Genomic DNA, 12,313 nt, shown 5'->3' with positions numbered 1-12,313 from the left:
TTCTAAGAGCTCTCACCATACAGAGGTCATCTGTTTTCTGTCCAGCAAGATTTTGGTTAGTGCTTTCAAATCTATTCAGTTTCAGGGATAATTACTTCCAACCACTCGGAATAAAAATTAGACTTCTCATCTTTGGTTTCCCAAAGTGATAATGATCTATGAGCACCATAGGAGAGGGAAATACCACGGTGATCTGATGTTCTAATTCGTTAATGCTTTTCCAAACAAAAGCTTCACATCAAAAAATAAATAAAAAGGAATGGACAGATAAGTGGATAGAGTGCCAGACCTGGAGCCAGGAAGACACATACTAGCTGTATGACCCTGAGCAAGTCATTTAGCCCTGATTGCTTTTAGAAAAATAAAGGAAGGAATCAGAAATGAATCAGAAAACATAGTCCTAAAGGAATAGCATCAGGAAGAAAGTCTTCAAGATTTTGGCAGCTAGAAAGTAAGAAACCAGAGCAAAAATGAAAGAAGGGGCATGAGATAACAGAAAGCGAGAGAGAAGACAAAAACTGGTATTCTGATACAAGGGAAAGCCTTCAGGGGGTAGCCAAGAGTCACTTAACTAGGATTATTTTTGATGTGGGCAGAACTTTTCCAGATAAATAACGGCCTTCTACTCTAGACCTGTTGGGAGATCCTTCCCATTTGGCAAAGGACATGGACAGTTGCCTTCTTCAGGGACTTCAGGATGAGCTGGAGTTTCCGAGGAGCAGAGACCATGTCTTTGCCTGGCCCCTAGCCACCGCTGGCAATACCCTGGGGGAGAATTTAAGTAATTTAGCAGTAGCCTGTTCTGACTCCCACATCATGGTGATGGTGCCAGAGAACCCTTTAAGACAAACATAGAAGGGTTCCTTCTACTCCCTCATGGGCACTGTGCCAGCCACCGTGGAGAGAGATACAAAGACAAATTGGGCATTCTTCCTAAAGGAGGCTACTCTGTTCCTACAGGAAAACAAAGCCTCCAGGAGAGAGTCATTTGTCCCCAAACACAAATTTATAAGTGGAAATAAAGGCTGTTTTTATTCCCTGCCAAGAGTTTATACTGAAGGACCATTTTGTTTTTCTAATTTGCCCCACTCCAGTTGATCCTTCATCAAAGCTTTATTTCATTTATGAATTTTAGAATTTGTTCTCTCGTTGACTTCCCAAAGACTTTTGGCATCCAGCCCTTAGAGAGTTAGTATTTTTTTATTTTTTTCTATTATTTGAGGGAAGAAAGAAATTGGATTCCAGAACCTAACCCACCTCCAGTCATATTTAAGAAGCTACCATTTCTCAGTCTTGCTCCAAAGAGCTAGTCTTAGATATGCTCATCTGAACAGAAATTTTTTTTAAAAAATAGATAAATAAAAGACAAAACAGGCAATCTCTCTACCAGGGAAGAATGTACAATTATCTGCTATTGCTGCCCACCCACAGAGACACACTCAAGAAGAAACACCCACATGGGCCTTTGAATTTGCAGATTATTTCATTGGTCAATTACGGTAACAGGTAAATGCCCCTAAAAGGCTGGCGATGCAATGGTGGAATGCACGTGTGCTGGGGGGGTGGGCAGAAGGGAGGGAGAGGCTAAACATCTGCACTCAAAAAATCAAGAGCCAGCCATACGCTTGTAACTGCCAATTCAGTTTCTCACGCGCAGGTATATGTTTAAGTGGGCCAGACGTGACCTTTGACATTTTAAATGTTATTTGTGCTTTAAGGTCTTCTAAGGGGAAGCAATTTTGCCAATCAAGAGAGCAGCAAAAGGGTTATGACTTTAATGGAGTTGGATTCCGAGGTGGGATGTTAGCTGTCACCCTTTCGTGTCACTTCTCTTTTAAGATTTGTTTAGTTACTTGATTTAAGCAGCACCTTGCCTCCAGAAATGTCAAATGATTGGCAGTCAGTATCAAACGAGGGGCTTGACAATTATGGAGCATAAGCATCCTGGATGTAAACACATTGTGAAATAAATTTTACGATATATTCGACTAGAAAACGCTTTCCAACACTAATTTTTTTTCTGTTGCTAGACTTAGTTGATCATCTCTGTATGTCTTCATTTTCTGTTTAAATGTTTTAGTTTCTTAATTACTTAACGGACCAGATTTTGAAATTTTATTTCAAAGCTTTCCATTTTATATTCTAAAGCTAGAGCAATTCACACACCACTTGCACCTCCAAGCTAATGAAACATTGGGAACGTGGAATGTTAGTCGTAGAGATGCAGCAGTTTGCAAGCTAGAATTTGTTTGCCTCCACATCCACCACAGCATGCGTGTGTGTGTAGTGCATGGACAGACAGAGCTGAAGTCCTAGTCAGGGAAGAAGCATCAGGAGACTGCCTGCTGCTTACATTACCTTGAGAATAAATGTGATTTTCAGACAGGAGACTGGGGAGAGCCCTCCATCACCCTGAGACCACCTAATGAAGCCACGGCATCGACACCTGTCCAGTACTGGCAGCATCACCCGGAGAAACTCATCTTCCAGTCGTGTGATTACAAAGCTTTTGTAAGTCACGCTATGTCCGTATTTAAGTCACCAGGTAGAGGCAGAATGTACACTGCATGTTCCTGGGGAAAGACTGGGGTCGAGTTTCATTTATTTATTTTGATCTCAGGTCTAATGATGCTGATCTTCAAAATCTTCCCTTCACTTCCTTTCCAACTGCCTTCTCTTTTTCTCTTCCCCAACATTTATTATTTTCTTCTATTCTTCCTTTTTCTGTCTTTTACTTTTCCTCCTCTTTTTTTTCCTCTATCTCTCTGTCTCTGTGTGTGTCTTTCTCTCCCTGTTTCTCTCTCTCTCTCTCTCTCTCTCTCTCTCTCGTCTCTCTCTCTCTCTCTCGTCTCTCTCTCTCTCTTTCTCTCTCTCGTCTCTCTCTCTCTCTCTCTCACTCCTTCTCTTCTTCCTTTCCTCCCTCCCTCCCTCCTTATCTCCCTGTCTCTCTCATATGCCTTTCTCCACTCTTTCCTCTCCTTTCCTTCTTCCTTCCTCCCTCCCTTATTAGAAGAGTTTTTTAAAGAAAATAATTGCCATGCTAAGATTGAATATTTAAAGCATTTAATCACCAAAGTCTGTGGTATTTCTTTGCCTCCCCACTCTGAGGTCTTAAAATAAAAGTTCTTAAAGTGCCACCTTCTGAGGATTAGGCAAGATGGAGGGGGAAAAAAAGAATTGCAGTCCCAATTAGTGAAACTAATGAATCCCGTGGAGTGACTGCATTTCTTCAAATTTATACTGTTCAAAATTGTTATTATGTAAGTTACAGTCATTGGTTCCAGCTTAATGGAAATATGGCGTGTTGATTATACAACCACTTCAGGAGGGATTCATTTTTGGCCCTAATCAGAACCAACATATGTCATCTCTCCCCAAATCCATCAGTTACCTTAAAATTGGGGGGCTATAAGTCTCAGTATATACTTTCCTCATTCTGATTATTATTGTTGTTATTATTATTTTGAGGGACGTTGGGGAATTAGTTATATTCAGCAGATTATGAGTCACATATACAGGTAAATTTTCAAAAGAGATGGCAGGCATTTTGGCATCTGCTGGTTTCCATGACTACAGTACAAGTTGTAGCTGAACCCTCTGCAGCTTGCCTCCCTGGCTCAATTAGGGAAAACTTTCCACTTAACCTAAAGGATAAAGGTTTGTCTTGGCCAGCTCTCCCTTAATTCCATTTGGATTCAAATGCCTCCTTATAGCTATTCAGGCTTCTTAAACCAATTGCTCCCTTACAATGCATGATCCCAGATAAAGATAAAGCTATCTCGAACCTCTGGGATGATTCCAATGGCATGTCTCTTGGAGACACATCCACTGGCACAGTCCAATGCTATCATTAGTACCCTTGTTAGCAGAACCGGGTTCAAATCCCTCTTCAGATGTTCACTTGAGTTTCCATTGCTTCATCCATAAAACTCTGAGATACCTTCCCACTCCAAATCAATGATTCTATGGATTGGGAGGGCCAAATGAGTCTGTGATTAAGATGGATTTGCTCTATTCTATTATTTTTGATGGGATGTAGTCCAGTGGAGAGTGCTGAAATTGGAATTGGGGACCCGAGCTCTTGGGCACATCTGTGCCTCAGTTTCCAGTTAAGGAAAATGAACAAGTTAGACCAGTTGAACTCTGGGGCCCCTTCCAGCTGCAAATCTGTAACCCAGTAGCCCTATGAATGTGAATTGATTTGGACATGATGACATAGCAATGAGAACTGGAGGAAAGATTTGAAGCTGGGCCCTCTGATTTCAGAGTTAGAATTCTTTCTAGATACAATCCTCTAAAAATAATTGATCATTCCTAGTATTTTCCTCTCCCTGCCCCATTCATTGTGTACAGTGTCAAAGTTTCTAGAAGAGGAATTAGGTTTAACACCCTCCATTTGGTTCTCTCTCCCCTGAAGCTCCGGGAAGCCCAATTTCCTCATCCTCACCCCCATTCAGGTGGGTGAGCTGCAGTACATGCAGCTGTGAATGAAAAGGGCTTTCATCCTCCCCAAAGAATGGTCTCTGCCTAATATAATTACCTAGGCAACTGAATCACCCAAATGGGATGTACATTCCTTGCTTTCTCAGCTGCTGGGTACATACAGCCCTACAATTACAGGGAGAACGCTGGGATCATTTATTTTTGCAGACATTACTGCGTCAGAAAAAGGGAGTTGGGGGACACATTTTAGATGCTCCATTTTATAGTTCAATATAGTTTTTGGTAGATGATACCAAGTGAATACTGAAGTTTTGTTTCAGTTTGTTTTGGGGGGGAGAGGACAAGTGTCAGGCCAGAGAACCACTAGGAAAACATCTGTTTTTTTTCTTGGAACCCCAACTTCCCACTCTGGTTACCTCTTTCAAGAGGACTTTTCTGGGGACCACACTCATCAATTTGTGTCAATTCTGATACTATCTATCTGATTTTTAGCTAAATTGCAATCTCCCCAGGTTTCATTTCTTCATTGGCAAACTGTGGAGACTAGATGAATTCAGATTCTTCCCAGCTCTAGACCCATTCCTTTCATGTATTGGGGGCTTATATTTTTTCCTTTATCCATGCAAGTTCCTTGAGGCTAGGAAGTGTATAAATTTCATCTTTATCTCCCCTGAACATAATAGGTGCTCACTCAAAATGCTTTTTTAGTTGGTTGACAGGTTGCCTTTAATACTATTAATCAGTGGAATTTTTGCTTTCTTTCAGTATTTAGGTTCTATGCTGATTAAAGAACTTCGAGGAACAGAATCAACACAAGATGCATGTGCCAAAATGAGGGTAAGTCACCATCCTTTTCTGTAGAGAAGCCAGAATATTAAATGCTTGTGTAGAAAGTTAAAACTTCTGAAATTGGAGTTACATAACTCTTTCAAGGTGCTAAAATTGCACTGGCCACTTGGGGCCATCCATGCCTAATGAAGTCTTTCTAATGTTAATCTGAGAGCTTCTTTGTATTTGTTCCTAAACTAAAAACTTTTTAAGGAGATCTACCCATTCATGGTGCACAGGGAAGAGCACTGAGACTTAGACTCAAAGGATCCAAGTTTAAATTCCCAAATCTGCAGTTTACTACTTTTATGACCTTAAACAAATCTTTTTTCTCCTTTGGGCCTCAATTTCCTTCTCTATAAAATGAGGCCTCTATGGTTCCTTCCAACATTGACTTCAGGTCTATGATATTAGATTATATATTACAAGGCCAGTTTAATGAACAACTGGTTCTGAAATCAGAAGAGACAAGTTCAAATTTCCCCTCTGATATTTGCTACCTTTGTGACTTTGAGTAAGTCAACTTAACCTCAAAGGGACTCAGTTTATTTTTTTTGAATTTGAAATTATTGAGGGGATTGAATTCCAGCTCTAGATTTATGAAATTATAAATGTACCTATTTTAATAAGTCATTGGTTTGGTTTTTCTACCAGTTCCAATTTTGTATTAATTATATATATATAAACAAGCTTCATGAACCTGATTTACATCTGGAAGGGATCAAAAGCCATCTAAACCAACCCCCTAATTTTACATATAAAGAAAATTTGCCCAAAATCACAGAGATAATAAGTGGCAGATTTTGGAATTTGAACCCAGGTCCTTTGACTCTAAGTCCCAATGTTCTTCCCTTTGCCTCTTAAATACCTTCTCTTTATGTATGATGTGATCGATTTACTATTGCATTTCCTTCTATAGCAGAAAGATCAAGGGAACCTACATCAGAGAGGTGCCCTGTTGTGGGCCCAACTGTATTTTGGCTTTCTTAATAGAAGAACTTTCCCACCGGGAGAATTATAGGTCAAAATATCCATAAATATATACTTTTATCCTGCTGCTGTGACTTTGATAGAAATAGCCTTGAGCCTGAGCTTCTCAAGGACTATGATCTAATCTTAGCTGGGCCACTCTAGCTGGGTGACTTAGAGCAGGTCATTGGGCCTTTTCTCTGTAAAAGGTGGAACTTACAGTAGATGATGCCCAAGATTTCTCCCAGTCCTAACTTTGGATTTACACACCCTTTGTATAGTTTATTTCCCCCAAGTCTAATATGAGCTCCTTAAAGATAGAAGCCAAGTTCTTATTTGTCTCCATACGTATGTGATGGATGCTTAAGAAATATTTCCTAGGTTTCATTAAATTGAATTCTGTGATTCTAAATATACAGCTAGGTAGAGTGGATAGATAACCGGGCTGGGTTCAGACTGCTTTCAACACTGACTGTAAAACCCTGGATAAGTCAAAACTTTTCAGTGCTCCCCTGCAGTGCTCTACTCAAAAGAGAGAGAGAGTTCAATGGTGGCAAGTTCATATTCATATTCAGAAAAAATGGGCCAGTAATACTTACAGAAGGATCTCTACCAGCTGCATGTTGACAGTTTTAAAATGTAATATTAGCCATGTTTTATCATATTTTTATTTATTCTGTTAAGTATTTTCCTCTCTGGGTCATTTTAGGCAAGTCACTAAATCATGACATTAGGGCAGCTAGGTGGCGTCATGGTGGATGGAGCACTAGATCTGGATTAAGGATTTAACAGTAGCATTAAAACAGCTAGGTGATGCCATAGAGGATGGAGCAACAGGCCTGGATTAAGGATATAATAGCATCAGGGCAGCTAGGTGGCGCCATAGTGGATGGAGCACCAGACCTGGATTAAGGATTTAACAGTAGCATCAAGGCAGCTAGGTGGCGCCATAGTGGATGGAGCACCACACCTGGATTAAAGATTTAACAGTAGCATCAGGGCAGCTAAGTAGGACCATAGTGGATGGAAAACCAGGCCTGGATTAAGGATATAATAGCATCAGGGCAGCTAGGTGGCGCCATAGTGGATGGAGCACTAGGCCTAAATTAGGGAGTCTTGTGAAGACCGAGTTAGCACCCTGGATACCTGCAGGGGTCCTCAAACTACAGCCAGCCGCGGCCAGATGCAGCAGCTGAGGATAATTATCCCCCTCACCCAGGGCTTTGAAGTTTCTTTATTTAAAGGCCCACAAAACAAAGTTTTTGTTTTTACTATAGTCAGGCCCTCCAACGGTCTGAGGGACAGTGAACTGGCCTCCTATTTAAAATGTTTGAGGATCCCTGCTAGAGTCAGGGTAAGCAAAAGTCCTTGGTCTTTATTCTTGGTTTTTAGGAGTAGAAATGAACAGGATAAACGCAGGATTTCCATGACCTCCTTCTTCCTCATCTACCACCAAAGTCCCCCTGGCTTGTCTTACTCCACCCCCTAATCCCTCCTACGATACTCTGTTTAAATCAAAAGATCGAACCAGCACAGAATAGTGGGGAGGGCCATTTTCCAAGCATATGCTAATAGAGTATTGTCCAATGGGTAATTAGCCTTAAGTGCTCAGTTGTCCCACCTCAATGCATCAACTCAGAGTTTCAGCCCTTTACAAAGTCCCATCTTCCTAAATTCAAATGTGACCCCAGACACTCACTGGGCAAATCACTTCACCCTGTTTGTCTTAGTTTCCTCATCTGTAAAATGAACTGAAGAAGAAAATGGCAAACTACTCCAGTATCTTTGCCAAGAAAACCCCAAATGGGGTCATAAAGAGTTAGATACAGCTGAAAATGACTACGTAAAAACTATATTTTATCTGGTTTGACAATATTCAAGAGTGTTTGGAACCCTCGAGTGTTGTGGATAGAATGCTGGATTTGGAATCTTTATGACCTGCATTGAATCCTGCTTTAGCCACTTACCTGTTGTGACACTCTGGACCTCAGTTTTCTCATCTTTAATTTGAAAGAGTTGGACTTGATGGATCCATTTCAACTTGAAATGGAGCATTTATCTTAAGTGTTTATTATATGCCAAGCACTACATTTAAGCACTTAAGATATAAATATAAGCAATAAGACAGACCCTGCCCTGAAGGAACTTATATTCTAAAGAAAACAAACCAAAAAAAGGAAGGTTTAAAAGTTGGGGGTGGGGGGTGGGGATAGGAATGAGGAAGAGAAAGAACCCACATGAGATTTTTAGAAGTCTAAAGAGGCAGAAGCAGAGATGGCCTGAAAACTTACTAAAAATGAAGATTATTGAGAAACTCACCAGTCAGGGCAGAGATGAAGGGGAGGGATGTATCTTTCAGGGCGAGAAGAGCATTGAGTCGGGAGCTTTCAATCCATAAACCTATAAATAAATGAGGAAATGTCTGTACCGTGCTTTGCTGACCTTAAATCACTATATAAATGTTGACTATTCTTATTATCACTGAAAGAGCAGCTTCTGATCTGCATTGCTAAAGGGAGTTTCTTCACTTGAGTTCCCTGTGCCAATGAAATCATGATTCCCAACCAAAAAATCCAGAGGTATAGCAAAATATATGTACATATAGCAAAACCAAATGCCATGACTAATCGATAATATTCATATGGAAATGAGAAACTGTCAGCATTCACAAAAATTCTGACCTCCATGCTTTGGGTTTTTCAGTCCTTAAAGCTTACTGATAATTTACATACTGGCCCATGAAAACTTAACATCTCTATTCAATATTCATAACTAAATTAGCTGGCTGCAATCAGATTTGGGGGATCATCATAATTATTCTAAGAATTCACCATGCACATTGTGTTTAAAAGACACCAAATCTGTGATTCAGATTTCAATTAATTTTTTGGAGTTGAATGCTTCTGAAATCCCTTTCTGATAACAGGAACAAAAAGATTTTAATGATCTCCATGGAATAAAATATGGTTAAATACTATTCTGATGCTGAAATGGAGAGCTTGGGAGCTGCAGCCTGTTTAGAAAGCATTTTTCTGCTCCAGTATGAATTTACTGGTATGCAGCCCTTCACTTTTGTCATGAGTTGCTTGCATGAAAATAGGGGATTATTTATTGCTTCTTTGACTATTGGCAACTCTTAATTCCACACCTGATTAAACAGGCCTTGCTCACTCACTCATTTTCAGCTTCATCAGATGCAAAAGCTGTGATTTCAATCAATTTGAGAAGGGTTTATTAAGTAGCTACTCGATGCCAACTACTGGGGATAGAAATACACAGATGCACAAGAATAAAACAATCCTGCCCACAAGGAGCTTACATTCTGCAGGAGGAAAATACATTTATGAGCTGAGCTTGTGATTTTATTTGTAGAAGGAACACTTAGTAAGGAAATTTCTTCTACTATTGCTAAGTGGCGCAGTCTTAATAGGGCTGTCTAGAGAACTTCAAGATTAGCTGACTTACCCAGAGCCATAAAACCAGTACATATGAGTAGTTAGATTTCAAATTGAGTTTTCCTGGCTTTTCCGCTAACTCTCTAACCACTCTCTCACACTGCCTCTTGATACATAAGCAAGCAACCAAGAAGCATTTATTAAGCATCTGCTCTATGACAAGCACTATGGGTTAAAATACAAAATATGAAACAGTCCTTCTTGTTAAGGAGATTGTCAGTATAGAATGAGTAAGTGTCAAATATACGTGAATACAGATTTACAGATGAGGAAATTGAGGTGACTTATCGGAACCAAAATACAAATTAATTTCAGGAGGAGGGTAAAGCACTTATTATTACTGGAGAAATGGGAACACCTGTGGGAAGTGACGCCTTAGTTAAGCCTTGAAATGAGCAAGGAGAATATTCCAGTCATGGAGATGGCAAACAGCAATCAAGTCAATGCATCCTGGATCATTAGAGTATATGAAGGGATATATTATGGATTCAGTTTAGAAAGCTCATTTGGAGCCATATTATGGCAGATTATTAAATGCCAAAATGAAGGGACGGTATTTAAACTATTAATACTAGTCCCTTGTGAATTTTCTTAATGCCAGGGCATTAGTCACAGGGCATTTCTGTGACTAAAACTGACCCACAAACTGGAATAGGTCACTTGGAAGACTCCTTCCTTCCTTCCCTCTATCCACATAGGGTATCATACCCTTACCTACAGATGCTTTTTAAAATAATTTCTTTTTCCTCTTTTGCACCTTTGAACCCTCCCAAGATATCCTGGGACTTACTGACTAGATTTCTTTCTTAAGGACCAAACTGAAATCAATCTGATTCTCATTGGCCACCAATAGGTCCCAGGCCAAGCCCCATTTGGTCATTGTTTGGGTTCTGACTGGCTCTGATTGGATGTAAATAGCAATCATTTCTGCTTTGGCCAGAAACTTCGAGAGTCTTCCCCTCCCAGATTCATTCTTTTATTCATTTAGATTTGGGGGGGGGCGGATTCTTTGCTACAATTGCTATATAGCTTCAGTCACTAAATGGGTAAGAAGGTGAAGGTGTTCTTGAAATAGGGATCTTTTGGTTGGAGTGTCATGAATTATACACAAAAGGGAATAATGTGAGAAAGAATTGCAAAGGTAGAGAGAGGAATAAGGACCAGATTTGTGGTCTAAGCAACTCCCAGGTGAGAAAACTCCCATTAGCAATGCAGCTCAGTACTCTCCCTGAAGTTTATCAGCTTGGAAAGCTGCCTGGGGCCATTGAATGCTTCAGTACCCAGAATCCCATAATCAGCATGTATCAGAGGTAAGACTTGACCTTGGGCCTTTCACAATCCAAGTCTACTTCTCTATCCACTACACCATGATGCTCTTCAAGTTAGGCTGGCAGTCCCTTGTGGAGGATTCTAATCAAGAGTTTGGAAACACATCAAAAGATTTAAATGCACTAAAAACTCAGGAGGAGCCAATGTTTGGGATAAGACAGCTAATTTGATTTAAGGAGCACAACAGTCCTGCTGTCCATTACCCTAGTCAGATCACACATGGAGTATTGGGTCCAGATCTGGGACTTATGGAGGATGTAACCAAGATAGGAGCACCCAGAGGAGGACATCCAAGCTAGGGAAGGATCTTAAGACCATATCACAGGAGGAGCAACTGAAGGAACTAAGAAGAGAAGACTCAGAGAGACATAATGGCTGTTTTCAAATGTTTAGAAAAGGGATTTGACAGGCCCTAGAACTGGGGATAAATAATAGGTCAAAATTGAAAATATACACGTTTATGTCTCACAATGAAAACCTTTCCAACAATTAAATGAGCCCTGAAGTGGTTTGGTAGCCTGAATAATTAGCATCCCCACACACACACCCTTTGGAGGTCTTCAAGCAAACATTAAATGCCCACTTTCTTGACTTCTGAAATATAACAGAATCCTATAGAGATTCACAGTTTCACATGTAGTCCTTGTAGAATTTTAGAATTATTCAGACCAAGTCACATTTCAATTCTGGAGAACAACAAAAAAAGTCAATATGTGAAACTGGGGATCTCTCTGTTGAGGAGGGTTTTCGGTCTATTTCAAATCTAACACAATAGTTCCAGAGCTACCCTGATGTCTATGTCCCTTGTGAATAAAAAATGTAATTTCAAAGATGAATCACAGCAATAATCCACAAGAATCCTTATAATGACAAACGCTTATGGGATCATCCACTTCAAGCTGGAAAGGTTGGAGAGGGCAATAAGAGGTTAAGGGAATTGTCTGGATTTTCTATTTTAAGATAAGAGTTAATTTCAGGTATCCATCAAAAAGATTGGAAAATTAACACTAGCTAAAATAAACACCTTGGAAGTTTAGGAAAATCCAATGATTTGCCAAAGATTATGGGGTTAGACTTAAATCTAATTTGGGTAAGCTTTCTTTGATATTCTGAAATATTACAAGAGTTTGCTTATCCAAGTATTTCAAATGATGAACTGTTTCTTCTCAGAAGAATCAAGAAATGACTTTTCTTTATACTCAGAATGTTTAGTAAATTTGATGATGATGGAGTAATTTCCAACTTGATGTAATGCTTCATCATCTTATCAATTAGTCTCTCAACATTAA

The 12,313-nt window shown here is 39.8% G+C and overlaps 1 protein-coding gene across 5 annotated transcripts in view; it reads left to right on the top strand.

Moving 5' to 3' along the window:
* ANKS1B (ankyrin repeat and sterile alpha motif domain containing 1B) overlaps positions 1–12,313 on the top strand; it is a 1,349,660-nt gene that overhangs the window by 1,278,151 nt on the left and 59,196 nt on the right. For all 5 annotated transcript variants that reach the window (XM_052001623.1, XM_052001625.1, XM_052001627.1 and 2 more), the window contains 2 exons: positions 2,383–2,511; positions 5,209–5,280. In XM_052001623.1, the coding sequence (XP_051857583.1) occupies positions 2,383–2,511; positions 5,209–5,280 (201 nt within the window). The remainder of the gene's footprint in view (positions 1–2,382; positions 2,512–5,208; positions 5,281–12,313) is intronic.

Source organism: Antechinus flavipes, chromosome 5 (genome assembly GCF_016432865.1).
Source record: "Antechinus flavipes isolate AdamAnt ecotype Samford, QLD, Australia chromosome 5, AdamAnt_v2, whole genome shotgun sequence".
NCBI classification, from domain to species: Eukaryota; Metazoa; Chordata; class Mammalia; order Dasyuromorphia; family Dasyuridae; genus Antechinus; species Antechinus flavipes.
The sequence above is the reverse complement of the archived record's forward strand: the minus strand, read 5'-3'. Positions and strand labels throughout refer to the sequence as shown.